Source organism: Pistacia vera, unplaced genomic scaffold (assembly GCF_008641045.1).
Source record: "Pistacia vera cultivar Batoury unplaced genomic scaffold, PisVer_v2 Contig372, whole genome shotgun sequence".
In the NCBI taxonomy this organism is placed as follows: Eukaryota; Viridiplantae; Streptophyta; class Magnoliopsida; order Sapindales; family Anacardiaceae; genus Pistacia; species Pistacia vera.
In genome coordinates this window covers 423,842-439,106 of record NW_022196193.1, presented here as the reverse complement: position 1 = coordinate 439,106, position 15,265 = coordinate 423,842, and the positions used below count along the sequence as shown (strand labels likewise).

The window sequence follows — 15,265 nt, the reverse complement described above, 5'->3', positions numbered from 1 at the left end:
CCATTTGAGGCTTGGTATGGAGTAAAGCCAAGCATCAACCACCTCAAAGTATTTGGGAGCATTTGTTATGCTCATATTCCAGCCAACAAGAGGAGTAAGCTGGATGAGAAGGCTAAAACTGGAATTTTTGTTGGATATAGTAGCTTGTCCAAAACATATAGGATTTACAATCCTAAGACCAAAAAATTCTTGGTTAATCGAGATGTAAAAGTAGATGAAGATGGGTTGTGGAACTGGGACAAAAATGAAATTGAAGGGAGTAATATGCAGGAACAATGAGGAGATTTAACAACTAATCAGGATGCTTCAGATTTTAGTTCTGATTCTGAAGCTGATCCTCCAGTCAGGGGAACTAGACCTTTGGCTGAAATTTATGACAAATGCAACTTGGCCTTGATGGAACCAACTTGTTATGCTGAAGCAGTCAAGGTTGAAGAGTGGAGGACAGCAATGGAAGAAGAACTTGACATGATTGAGAAGAATGCAACCTGGGAATTGGTGACCAGACCTACCGAAAGAAAGATCATTCAGGTGAAATGGATTTATAAGAAGAAAATGAATCCTGATGGTTCAGTTAATAGACACGAAGCAAGGCTTGTAGTGAAGGGTTATGCACAGCAGTTTATGGTGGACTTCACTGACACTTTCGCACTAGTTGCAAGGCATGACACCATCAGAATCTTTCTTGCAATTGCAGCCCATTTCAAGTGGAAAGTCTTCCAAATGGATGTGAAATCTGCTTTCTTAAATGGGTGGCTTAATGAAGAGATCTTTGTGGAGCAACCTGAAGGGTATACGGTTGAAGGGCAAGATGATAAGGTGTATCTCCTTAGAAAGGCTCTTTATGAATTAAAACAGGCCCCTAGGGCCTGGTACAGCAGAATCAATGAATTCTTGATAAGTTTGGGGTTTGAAAGAACTTATGCGTCCATGAGTGGGGGGAAAGAAGGGATCGTAAGAGTGGTCGCACTTGAAGTTAATTCAATTATATAATCTGTTTAATTAGTTGGTAGAGATGTTCACATTTTTCTTAAAATTTGGATTTCACTTTATGGTGGAAGGAGTTCATCAAAAATTTGTTTAACTCTTTTCTCAGAAACTGAAATCCGAATTTTTAAAGATGTGTTGATGTAAGCATATATCTAAGAAAAATTAGTAAAAATACATAAATATATAGTATGATAAATATATATAACAGTGTCTGGTAAGAATAATATTGTCAAAGCTGGCTAGTTTTCTAAGTTCTTATGAATTTATTTATGTATTTGTTGAATGGTGACACTGAAAGCCACTTATTATTTATTCTATCTGTTATGTTTTTGTTTCTGTCTTTGTAACTTGTGAAATAAGTTTATATAAGATTAGTACATGAAACTGGTAAATTAGCATGACCATTTATCCACCGATCAATGTGTAAAAAATTAGGCAAACTGTTAGATTTCTAGGGTTTACTTAAGACTAAATCAGCAGTGAAACGTTTATCAACTTAACAATCAGACATATGACAAATGAAGATAAAGTATAAAACAAGCATAAACAAGACACAGAATTATAGTGGTTCGGCTTTACAGCCTACATCCACTCTCCAAGGCTCACAATAGGGCATTTCATTTCAATCAAGATAGTACAGAGATAATGATTGAATCAGAACATGAAAGATTACAGATAAGGAAAGAACACACCCAAATCTGAAAACCTTAGATTTCTTTAATCTGAAATCTGCTTCTTCCTTCAGCATCAGCATGTGTTAAATACACATGATCCACTCCTAGATCGTCATCCACCTGTCTCTGATTCCTCCATAATCGTAGATGAAAATCAATTCTGGAACTTTCTTTAGGGGTAAGAGCTGTCGAACCAAAACAGAAAAGAGAGAGATGAAGTCTGCGTAAATGTGTGATAGCCTAATCAGATAACACATTAGGTTTGGCCAAAACGACGTCGCAACAAGTGTTTGACTTTTAATTAAAGAAGTTAACTTCCACCGTGGCAAATGAGAAGCCACATCATCACAATTCTCTACCTTGGCTTCTCGATTTGTCACCCCATGTGACCTTGGAAATTCATCAGTTCACTCTTGAACTTGAAGTAGGCTCATGTAGAGCCTGTGCTTTTCAAATGGAACAGGTATTGTGAACATATCAACAAGATTATGAGAGCCATCAATTTTTTCAATCTCGATTTCTCCTCTTTCGATCATTTCCCTAATGAAATGAAGGCGAACATCTATGTGTTTGGTTCTTTCATGGTATACTTGGTTTTTGCAGAGGTGAATTGCACTCTGGCTGTCACTGTTAATCATCACTCTCTATTGCTTAATACCCAGCTCATTTATCAATCCTCTCAACCAGGTAGCTTCCTTTGCTGCCTCAGTTAATGCAACATATTCTGACTCAGTTGAAGACAGGGTAACCATATGTTACAGCTTAGATTTCCAACTGACAACATTTCCCCACATAGTGAAAACAAATCCAGATGTAGACTTCCTTCTGTCTATATGTCCTACATAATCTGCATCACAAAAACCCTCAACACAATCATCACAACTCTATTTTTTCTTAAAAACAATTCATGCTGATCTAGTTCCCTGTAAATATCTCATAATCCATTTAAGAGCTATCCAGTGAGTCTTTCCTGGATTGCTTATAAATCTGCTTACCAGACTTACAGTAAAGCCTAAGTTTGGTCTTAAACACACCATCAAGTACATTAAGCTTCCCAATGCACTCGCATAAGGAATTTCTGCCATCTCCAGCTTCTCTTTTTCAGTTTGTGGACTCTGCTCATGTGAAAGTTTTAGGTGAACACCGAGAGGAGTTTGAACAGATTTAGCATCCTGCATATTGAATTTCTTTAGGATTTTCTCAGCATAGTCCTATTGTACTAGCTTCAGACTTTCAGAGGTTCTGTTTCTGATAATAGAAACACTAAGAATTTTCTAAGCTGACTCAGTTCTTTCATTTCAAACTTGGTGTTCAGTAACCTCTTCAGTCGACACAGCTCAGATTTATCATGACATGCCACAAGCATATCATCCACATACAACAGTAAGAAAATATGAGTCAGTTCAAAAATTATTTTAAAATAAAAACAGCTGTCAAAATTACATCTGTTAAACCCTATTTCTATCATAAAAGAATCAAATTTCTTATACCACTGTCATGGTGACTGTTTCAAACCATATAATGATTTTTTTAATAAACAAACTTTACTTGTAGCACTGTTGTATCCTTCAGGTTGCTCCATTAAAATGCTTTCTTTCAAATCCCCATGCAAGAAAGCTGTCGTCACATCGAGTTGTTCTAATTTTAGGTCAAATTGAACTACAAGAGAGATCAAAACCCTGATGGATGTATGTTTGACCACTGGAGAAAAGATTTCATTATAGTCAACCCCCTCTACTTGTGTGAACTCCTTCGCAACTAACCTAGCTTTGTACCTAGGTGCATCCTGAACTGTTAAACCTGGTTTCCTTTTGAAAATCCATTTGCATTTTACCACTTTACAATCTTCTTGTTGATCAACCAAGATCCATGTATTATTCTTCATAAGATAATCAAATTCTTCTTCAATGGCTTTCTTCCATTCCAACTTTTCAGATCCCGAAACTGCTTCTTGGAATATCTTAGGTTCATCATTCATCTCTCCCTTCACCTGAAGTGCATATGCAACTAAGTCTGCATATCCTAGTATGTTGGGAGGTCTGATTGTTCTTAATCCTATCTCTTGATAATCTGTCAAGTTTGATGTATCTACACTTGGAGTATTCTAACCTACTTCATGATCAGCAATTGGTTCTTCCTCATGAGTATTTAATTCCTCAACTCCATCTTGATTCAAACTTAAACTGAGACTGGAGTCCTTCACTTCTAGTTCTAAGTGTCCTACTCCTGAATAGAGATTCTTAGATTCATCAGGTTTACTTCCTAAACCAGGTAGGGTATTTTCTCTGAAGATGACATCTCTACTCATAATGCATTTCTTAGATTTAAAATTCCAGAACTTATAACCTTTAACCCCGTCTGGATATCCTAAGAAAATACATTTAATGGCTCTAGGTTTTAATTTTTCATCCTTTGTATGAACATAAGCTAGGCACCCAAACACTCTATGTTTTTCCAGGTTTACAGGGTGACCAGTCCATCTTTCAAGTGGAACCCTAAAACTTTTAGCTGAAGAAGGTGTTCTATTTATCAAGTAGACCACAGTATGGGTTGCTTCTGCCCAGAACTTAACTGGAAGTTTAGAGCATGACAGAATGCTTCTTACCTTTTCTAGAATAGTCATATTCATCCTTTCATAGAGACCATTCTGTTGTGGAGTGTGTCTCACTGTCTTATGTCTAACTACCCCATTAACTCTACAGTAGTTATTGAACTCCTCATTAATGAATTCCAAACCATTATCAGTTTTCAACTTTTTCAGTTTCTTTCCACTTTGTTTTTCAACCATAGTTTTCCATTCCCTAAATCTAGGAAAAGCTTCATCCTTGGTTTTAAGGAACTAAACCCAAACATGCCTAGAGTAGTCATCTATAAGACTCATAAAGTATCTACCTCCTCCAAGTGCATAATGCCTAGATGGTCCCCATATATCAGAATGCACATACTCAAGTGGTGAGCTTGAGTAGTGTTGTCCAATCCCAAATTTTACCCTGCTCATTTTTCCAAATACATAGTGTTCACAAAAATTCAGGTTCCCTATTTTATCCCCACACAGTAGGTTTTGTTTACTAAGTTCTCCTAAACCTTTTTCACTGACATGGGCAAGTCTTTGGTGCCACAAGGTAGTCTTATCTAGCTCCTCAGTTGACCCAATATTAGCCACTCCACTATCAGTCTTACCTTTCAACACATACAAACCATTCCTTTTTTCAGCCTTCATAACAACCAAAGAACCTTTCAAAACACTAAGACTCCCATTAGCAGCCTTATAACTTAGACCTATAGAGTCTAAAGTTCCAAGAGAGATAAGATTTCATTTGAGGTCAGAGATATACCTAACTTCAGTAAGTGTCTTAGTTAATCCACTATGGAGATTCAGCTTAACAGATCCTATTCCCTTAATATGATAGACATTATTGTTTCCCATCATCACTTTCCCACCATCTAAGAGTTGAAACGAGCTAAACCACTCCCTATTAGGTGTCATATGATAGGTGCAACCAGTGTCTAAAATCCACTCATCACTAGTATTGCCATCTGAAATAACTAGGACCTTTGAACTCTCATAACCCTCTGATACTGCCCCTACACTACCTCCATCATCCTCTTTCTCATATTTATTTTTCTTTCTCTCAGGACAATCTCTCCTAAGGTGGCCCTCCTTATGACAGAAGAAACACTTCCATTTCCCAGGTTTGGATTTGGACCTATGTCTATTCTGCCCGCCTTTTTTCTAGTTCTTCTTCTCAGATCTTCCTTTGACTATAAGACCCTCACTATCACTCACATTTCTTTCCCTAATCCTATTTTCAGTATCCTTAGCTGAGATAGCTTCTACTACTTCTTCTAATTTCAGAGTCTGCCTATCATATTTCAAAGTCTCTTCAAAGTTCGAATAGGTTTTGGGTAAATAATTCAACAGGATCACAGCTTGATCCTCATCACCAATTTCAATAGAAATACTCTCTAAATCTTGTAAAATCTTAAGAAAATCATTCTTATTATCTTTTAGTGATTTTTGTTCATCCATCTTAAACCCAAATAAGCTATGTTTTAGAAATAACCGATTAGGAACAGTCTTTGACTGATAAAGTGAGTCTAACCTACTCCATATCTCTGCAGCAGTCTTTTCTTTCTTGACTTCTCGAAGCACTTTGTCACCCAAGCCAAGGATCAGTGAGCTTTTGTCCTAGTTCAGCATGTCTTGTTTTTTCTATGGTGGTTAATGTATCAGGTAACTCTTCTTCTCCCTTCAGAGCTAAAGCCAAGCCCTCTTTAACCAATACTGCTTCCATCTTCATTTTCCATAATCCAAAATCATTTTCACCTGTAAACTTTTCAAGCTTAAATTTAGTTGACATGTCTTTCTCACAAATCCGAAAAACATTCAGCAATAGAAAAGAAATCAGTTTAAGAAAACCTAAAACTGTATTTAGGCACGATTAAACTAGAGAAACCCTAATTGGACCTTCAATCAGGCTCTGATACCAATTTGTTAGATTTCTAGGGTTTACTTAAAACTAAATCAGCAATGAAACATTTATCAACTTAATAATTAGACATATGACAAATGAAGATAAAGAATAAAACAAGCATACACAAGACACAAAATTATAATGGTTCGGCTTTGCAGCCTACATCCACTCTCCAAGGCACATAATAGGGCATTTCATTTCAATCAAGATAGTACAGAGAGAATGATTGAATCAGAACACGAAAGATTACAGATAAAGAAAGAACACACCCAAATCTAAAAACCCTAGATTTCTTTAATACACATGCTCCATTCCTAGATCGTCATCCACCTGTCTCTGCTTCCTCTATAATCGTAGATGAAAATCAATTCTGGAACTTTCTTTAGGGGTAAGAGCTGTCGAACCAAAACAGAAAAGAGAGATGAAGTCTGCGTAAAAGTGTGATAGCCTAATCAGATAACACATTAGGTTTGGCCAAAACGACATCGCAGCAAGTGTTTAACTTTTAATTAAAGAAGCTGACTTCCACTGTGGCAAATGAGAAGCCACATCATCACACAAACAAGACATAGAGAATTAGAATGAAGAATGAAGAATTAAGAATTCCAAGGGGTTGGTCTGACGGCCGGTCAAGGAGGTTTGCTCCCTTCCTTGAATACTTGGGTTCAAACTTTGGGGCTATCTACTATAATAACATTGCGTTTTACTTTTTCTTTTAAACTTATAGAGTGTTCAATATACTCTATATATAAGTTGAGATACTTACAAGTTGACTTGGAAATCCCAGTTACCTAAAAGAAAAAGAAAAAAATTAGAATGAAGAGGGTAAAAATAATCCTTGCTAAGTGTAGAACACTGTGACTCAGTAACATTTAAAATTGCATAATAATTTCTTTTGTAATATTATTGTCATAAATGTATCCATTTAGTTTATGAATTGAAAATTATTTTTGAAAATGAACAAAAAATAAATTTCAGAATTCATTTTTATGGTTTATAATATGAAAAACTTAAAAAATATTTTTTTTCCATTTGCAAAATGTGCAGTAATTTTAACATTGTATTAAAAAAATATTCCAAATAACATTTCAAACTCATTTAATCGATGGCATTATCATAAAATATAACTAAATTTTAGATGAAACCGCCCAAAATTGAGGGTAAAAAATAGTGAAATTGTTTTGGACGGGTGTCATAGGTAGTGAAAGCAAGCACAGCATATGCAGAAAGCAAATTAAGCGGTACACCGAAACCAAAGCAGAGGTCATCATTCCAAGTTTTAGAAAACTTTTTGCCATCATGTGCTTGCATGAAACGGTGTCCCCTCCTACCGCTTATTTATGAACTGTACAAAACCTGCATGCATGCTGCCACCCATTATTAATTTAGACGGTGAACACAAAGCAACTGTGTTTTACAAGATTCCTACTTCCTCAAACCCTCTATCCTCAACATGGCAGCTAACAGATCCTTCATCGCATTCACAAAAGCTGGCACTTTGACCCCACTTGTTCTTCAGTTTTCATACATGTTAAACAATCGTTTAATTAGTCTCTTTCTCGATAAAAGAGAGTCTGAATTAATTTTATGTTATAATTATTTCTAAATAAAATCACTATAAAATCGTCATATATCACTAAAGTATAGAATTTAGTTGATTAAGCTTAGATCTTCATTATTAAATAGATACATTTTGAGTGAAAAATGTTTACGTAAAGTTTTCGAGCCTTAACCCCAACCGAGTTCATAGATATACATTTAATATTTAATATGTGGGCATACATGAACCAACTCAATCAAACCGACATTTTTATTGTTATTTGAAATAATATACGTAAAAGTCACAATATTAATTAAAAAATAATATCATGAATTCCGAAGCAAAACATCGCGATCAGGTCACTGCCTTACAAATAGAACCACTGCATTCTGCCTAGATTTAGTTATGGCTGGTATGCAGTCACCAATTTCTCTATCCATCATGAATTCGTAGCTAATATTTAACTAAAGTAGGTCAATTGGTCACGGTGCAATCAGCCACATGGCTCCGCCACATGTAATAGCTTCATTGGCTGAGTTTGTGGTCCAGTTGTGAGCTGATGAACTGGTGGATGTGGTGACAAGTTATATAGTTTAGATACAAAATGAAATGATGTTGACTTCAATCTCTTTATCTATATAGTTTAGATACAAGTTATAACCATTTCGTCCGAATTTTCCCAAACGACAGTATTTACTAATAGCTACTTTCATTCATGGCTTTGTTATTAAACTATAGGACACTCAGGTTAATTGAATAAATATTAATTGTTTCAGGTTAATAACATAATTAAGAATGCGACAGAATTATCTTTATCTTAAAGCAGATTGAAGGTCAAAACTCAAAACTGAAGTGTACCCCCCTGAAATTATAAATTATATATATAGTACCTCAATAATCAGTGGATAAAACGATTCCGATTCTGTGATCCTATTGTCTCTCTCAACTCTTAGGAAATATCGTGAAATGAGTACAATTTTTTTATGGCCCCGGAAACTTTGAATTATTGACAAAAGACAATTCAAAACAGTCTGTATGGTTCTTAACAATTGCTAGTTCTGCTTACAGAACTCACTATTAACGAAGAAAATGTGCATAAAATTGAATGCCAAACTCACCTTTTAATGCTTACTTAATTTAGTGTTTCAAATATGGATTCCGGAATACTCTTTTCTGGATCAAATTAACTATGCTATTCATTATTAATATTTTCAATAAAGAAAAGGGCCATTGCTACTTGTTTAAATACTTAGACTACATATGATTAATCGAGATACATACAAGTTGGCTCGAAAATTCATGATGCCAAAAAATAAAAAAAAGAACTTAGGCCACAACATGTAAAAATTTGGGCTACATGAATACAAAGTCATAAGGATTTTGTGCTTAGTTTGTACACCACTTTTTTTAATCAAAATCAGTGCCGAAAAAACACGATTCTAACAGTTAAAAACTGGTTCTAGAGAATAACAGCACGTTCTTCCAAGATCCGACATTGTATTAAAACCAAAAAAGCTACGCAATAATCGTCTGATTTTATGGACAAGATCCAAAATATCAGCCTATAAATATTACTATACATAGAAGGAAATAATGGCCAATACTTGGTCATCAACACCAACCAACTTTTGCTATTTTTATAAAATGCAATCAGTTTTCTTGGTATAGCTGGAATTCGTGAAGTCTGTGGTACCTTTGTGGAATAAAATTATTTTAGTGGTTTTCTCCTCTTGCAAAGGATTTTTCTAGCCTCGCCTCTAGGCTAGGTTTGAACATCCTTTGTCCTAATTATGCCCTGATTGTCAATCACCCCTTTAATTCTCTTCTTTCTTTCAACATTTTTTCATTGTCTTCATTCATGTCCCGGCTGACTAGGGGGAACTGATGTTGCAATCTTGAATGGTGAAATACAATAATTGATGTTTTTGAATCATTTTGTTGTATTTTCACCTTTCATCGATCGTTTCTTTTAACGTTCCTTCAGGATGGAGAAAGGAGTATTGATGAATAGGTATGAGCTCGGACGATTGCTTGGACAAGGGACATTCGCCAAAGTTTACCATGCGAGAAACCTCAAGACTGGCGAAAGTGTAGCCATTAAGATTATTGATAAGGAGAAGATATTGAAGGTTGGTTTGATTGATCAAATCAAACGAGAAATCTCTATAATGCACCTCGTTAGGCATCCTAATATTGTACAGCTTTATGAGGTGATGGCAAGCAAAACCAAGATATATTTCGCCATGGAGTACGTGAGAGGAGGTGAACTTTTCAACAAAGTTGCCAAAGGGAGGCTCAAAGAAGACGTTGCAAGAAAATATTTTCAACAATTGATTGGAGCCGTTGAGTTTTGTCATAGCCGAGGGGTATATCACCGGGATCTTAAACCCGAAAATCTCCTTCTTGATGAGAATGGTGACTTGAAAATTTCAGATTTTGGCTTGAGTGCATTGCTGGATTCAAGAAGGCAGGATGGTCTACTTCACACATCTTGTGGAACTCCTGCTTATGTTTCACCAGAAGTAATCAACAAGAAGGGCTATGATGGAGAAAAAGCTGATATTTGGTCATGTGGGGTTGTTCTTTATGTTCTATTGGCTGGTTATCTCCCTTTCTATGATNATATAGTTTAGATACAAGTTATAACCATTTCGTCCGAATTTTCCCAAACGACAGTATTTACTAATAGCTACTTTCATTCATGGCTTTGTTATTAAACTATAAGACACTCAGGTTAATAATATAATGAATAATGCGACAGAATTATCTTTATCTTAAAGCAGATTGAAGGTCAAAACCGAAGTTACCCCCCCTGAAATTATAAATTATATATATAGTACCTCAATAATCAGTGGATAAAACGATTCCGATTCTGTGATCCTATTGTCTCTCTCAACTCTTAGGAAATATCGTGAAATGAGTACAATTTTTTTATGGCCCCGGAAACTTTGAATTATTGACAAAAGACAATTCAAAACAGTCTGTATGGTTCTTAACAATTGCTAGTTCTGCTTACAGAACTCACTATTAACGAAGAAAATGTGCATAAAATTGAATGCCAAACTCACCTTTTAATGCTTACTTAATTTAGTGTTTCAAATATGGATTCCGGAATACTCTTTTCTGGATCAAATTAACTATGCTATTCATTATTAATATTTTCAATAAAGAAAAGGGCCATTGCTACTTGTTTAAATACTTAGACTACATATGATTAATCGAGATACATACAAGTTGGCTCGAAAATTCATGATGCCAAAAAATAAAAAAAAGAACTTAGGCCACAACATGTAAAAATTTGGGCTACATGAATACAAAGTCATAAGGATTTTGTGCTTAGTTTGTACACCACTTTTTTTAATCAAAATCAGTGCCGAAAAAACACGATTCTAACAGTTAAAAACTGGTTCTAGAGAATAACAGCACGTTCTTCCAAGATCCGACATTGTATTAAAACCAAAAAAGCTACGCAATAATCGTCTGATTTTATGGACAAGATCCAAAATATCAGCCTATAAATATTACTATACATAGAAGGAAATAATGGCCAATACTTGGTCATCAACACCAACCAACTTTTGCTATTTTTATAAAATGCAATCAGTTTTCTTGGTATAGCTGGAATTCGTGAAGTCTGTGGTACCTTTGTGGAATAAAATTATTTTAGTGGTTTTCTCCTCTTGCAAAGGATTTTTCTAGCCTCGCCTCTAGGCTAGGTTTGAACATCCTTTGTCCTAATTATGCCCTGATTGTCAATCACCCCTTTAATTCTCTTCTTTCTTTCAACATTTTTTCATTGTCTTCATTCATGTCCCGGCTGACTAGGGGGAACTGATGTTGCAATCTTGAATGGTGAAATACAATAATTGATGTTTTTGAATCATTTTGTTGTATTTTCACCTTTCATCGATCGTTTCTTTTAACGTTCCTTCAGGATGGAGAAAGGAGTATTGATGAATAGGTATGAGCTCGGACGATTGCTTGGACAAGGGACATTCGCCAAAGTTTACCATGCGAGAAACCTCAAGACTGGCGAAAGTGTAGCCATTAAGATTATTGATAAGGAGAAGATATTGAAGGTTGGTTTGATTGATCAAATCAAACGAGAAATCTCTATAATGCACCTCGTTAGGCATCCTAATATTGTACAGCTTTATGAGGTGATGGCAAGCAAAACCAAGATATATTTCGCCATGGAGTACGTGAGAGGAGGTGAACTTTTCAACAAAGTTGCCAAAGGGAGGCTCAAAGAAGACGTTGCAAGAAAATATTTTCAACAATTGATTGGAGCCGTTGAGTTTTGTCATAGCCGAGGGGTATATCACCGGGATCTTAAACCCGAAAATCTCCTTCTTGATGAGAATGGTGACTTGAAAATTTCAGATTTTGGCTTGAGTGCATTGCTGGATTCAAGAAGGCAGGATGGTCTACTTCACACATCTTGTGGAACTCCTGCTTATGTTTCACCAGAAGTAATCAACAAGAAGGGCTATGATGGAGAAAAAGCTGATATTTGGTCATGTGGGGTTGTTCTTTATGTTCTATTGGCTGGTTATCTCCCTTTCTATGATTCAAATCTCATGGAAATGTACAAGAAGATCACAAGAGGTGAATTCAAGAGGCCCAACTGGATTCCACCAGAAGTTCGGAAACTTCTTTCCAGGATTCTTGATCCGAATCCTAAAACAAGAATCACTATGGATAAGCTCATGGACAATACCTGGTTTAAGAAGAATTATGAACAACTTGAACTCCCACAATCACCACAAGGACAACAGAGAAACAAGTTGATTAGCGATATTCATGCTGCGTTCGAGTCATCAGAAAGTGAGAGTAGTACAAGTACATCAATGGCAAGCAGAAGTCCAGTTAAGCCATATCTTTTTAATGCCTTTGACATTATCTCTCTCTCCCAAGGCTTTAATTTATCAGGTTTATTCGAGAATGATATGAATAGTAGTCTAGAAACAAGATTCACTACAACAAAGTCAGCCTCTGCCATTGTGTCGAAATTCGAAGAGATAGCAGTTACAGAGAAGTGTTACTTCAACAAGAAGAATGGAACAGTGAATTTAAGACACAGCAGACAAGGAAGAAAAGGGAAGCTCGCAATAGATGCTGAAATCTTCGAAGTTACTCCTTCTTTTCATGTGGTGGAGTTGAAGAAAGCATCTGGAGATACAATAGAATATAAAAATTTCTGCAGCCATGAATTGAAGCCTTCTCTCAAGGATATAGTGTGGACTTGGCAAGGAGTTGAGTAGTCTATATCAACTGTAGCCATAATAATTCTTATAGTTTTTGCTTTATATATAGGATAACAAGAGGTACTTTTCCTGAACCCTCTTCTATTTCTGCATGCAACTCATATACGCTGCTAAACCCTTTTAACCTTTTATCCATTTCAATTCTTTCAATTCATTGTTTTTACTTTTTCTTTTGTTTTGAATTTTTTCTTTCTTGCATGTATATTGTTAATTGAATTTAAAACTATGAAGAGATTTGTATTACATTAGTCTTGTTTGGTACAGAATTCTTGACATAGAACATTATGCACTTTCAGCCTAACAAATGTGATTAAAACAGGGTATTTAAAGAGCCAAAATGAACCAAACATTGTCATTCTTGCTTAACAGGTTATATTAATTAAACTTGCGACTGAAATTTTAGATTGGAATCAAAACTTTGAGCAAATCGAAGTTGATGACAATAAAATAATGTTTCAGTACAACAGTACTGATCAAATTACTATCCTAGCTAACAGAGTGGCCTCAGAGAAGCTAGCTTTTAAGAACGTTTTTGACAAATATAAATAAATAGAAGGCAAGATCATCATGATTGTATACTAATAATGTCAGTCTAGTTATAAAACCCAGAAGAAGAGGTTTATGACTTTATGTTTAGAAGATTGAATGGCTGAATGGCATGTTATTCTTCCAACAGGAAGTCAGTCTTATTAGAAACAATTGAATGACAAGCAGTACATCTTCAAGACTAAAGAGCGACAAATCGTCCATCTACATAAACGAGATTCAGAAAGGCATTTTGGTGTACTTATAACCGGTCTTATGTTAGTATTATGGACAATGAGCATACATAATGTCAGATTGAAAGAAGATAACCTCTGCCTGAGAACGTTTTATTGTTGATTCCAGCCGTTCATGAACCAGCAGGCCGGCAGCCGGCTGCCGCCATCTTCATTTTAAAAACAACGAATAAGAAGCAATTGAAAGCTCAATTAACGGCAGGGATACTTCATTTGTTGGAAGATGTACCACAGAAGACAAAGTTTGTCCCATCAAAAAGAGTAAGTAGAATTTGGATTTTGCAGACATCATTATTGAATATTTGATTATTCTATTACCATTAATTTCAAAACGGTATTAACAGTAAATAGATCCAGTTGCAGACAATTTATCCCCACAAAGTCTAAAAGTTTCTACGTAGTTTTCAAATATAGCTATAGCGGCTATCACTTGTTTCTCATCCATTCCATATTTCCATTTGTCTTTGTCTATCTTTCGCTTGGTTCATGTACAGAAACATAACTGTTGAAAGGAAAAAGACATTGATAAAAATGTCCAATAAATCCACAACGTGCAATGTGGGTATGTGGTCTGATTGATTAGTTAGTTGAGCTAATTGATGGCAACAGCTTCCTATACTTAGAAAATAAAATATATTGTGGCCCTTCTGTAACCCCAGAAATCAAAAGAGGGAATGATGGAGGTAAAGCTAATCACGAGGAGGCTAGATTTCTTAGTAGTGGAGGGGCTAGCTCTGTCCTAAACACCTCAGTAATTTGAAAAAAAAAAAAAAAAGTCTCATTAAGTTTTACATATTTAAGATATCGTTTTGGGATGTTTATTAGGTTCACTATTTGGCTTCTTGATTAAGAAAGACAGCTCAACAAAACTTAAACAGAGCATTTCCTGTAACTGCATTCACTAAGTAAGGGATGGCTTCAAGCAACCAATGTAAATCGTCAAAAGTGGCCTAAATTTTCAAATAAAAGTTGTATAAAAATTTGTGTTTTTTCGTCAAACATGCAGAATCATCAAGGATGACATTGAATAGTTTGATCCGCCAATAATTTGGAAAAGCAATATTGGAAAAACGTGAAACACACATATATCAACATTGCAATCGAATCACGACACTCTATATCATTGACATGATACACGAAGTGGATTGTCAAACGGATTTTTTTCTACATAAATATCTATTATTGCCTAACCATACCCACGAATTAATGCTTCATGACTTATTGTTGTAATCCAAAACGACTTCACCAAATTGCGAAGCTGAAAATCGCATCAGAAAGTCAATTGGTTCTTCCAAGATCAAGAAGATATGTGTAGTATGGCTTAGCCCAGACTTTCAGAACCAAAATTCAAATATTTCAAAGTATCTTCAGTCAGCTTAATTTTTTAGAACATAAGTTTCTGTGCCATCAACTTTAAGCTGATAGCATGAACAAACGAATTGAACTTGAGATGATAATGAAATTAGAAAAAAGGAGAAACATGTTCTTGCACATTGATGCACAGAATCAAGCAGATTTTGAAGAAAACCCAACAATAAAA

At 35.4% G+C, this 15,265-nt stretch overlaps 2 protein-coding genes across 2 annotated transcripts; both read left to right on the top strand.

Moving 5' to 3' along the window:
• The first annotated feature begins 9,663 nt into the window (after nt 1-9,663).
• Nucleotides 9,664-10,312, top strand: LOC116140405 (CBL-interacting serine/threonine-protein kinase 20-like). Its single transcript, XM_031426044.1, has one exon. The coding sequence runs from the start codon at nt 9,665-9,667 to the stop codon at nt 10,310-10,312; it is 648 nt and encodes a 215-aa protein (XP_031281904.1). The 5' UTR covers nt 9,664.
• Nucleotides 10,313-11,613: 1,301 nt separating this feature from the next.
• LOC116140404 (CBL-interacting serine/threonine-protein kinase 20) lies at nt 11,614-12,943 on the top strand. Its single transcript, XM_031426042.1, has 2 exons — nt 11,614-12,489; nt 12,541-12,943. Exons 1-2 carry the CDS (start codon nt 11,615-11,617, stop codon nt 12,941-12,943), a joined length of 1,278 nt encoding a protein of 425 aa, XP_031281902.1. The 5' UTR covers nt 11,614.
• The last annotated feature ends 2,322 nt before the right edge of the window (nt 12,944-15,265 follow it).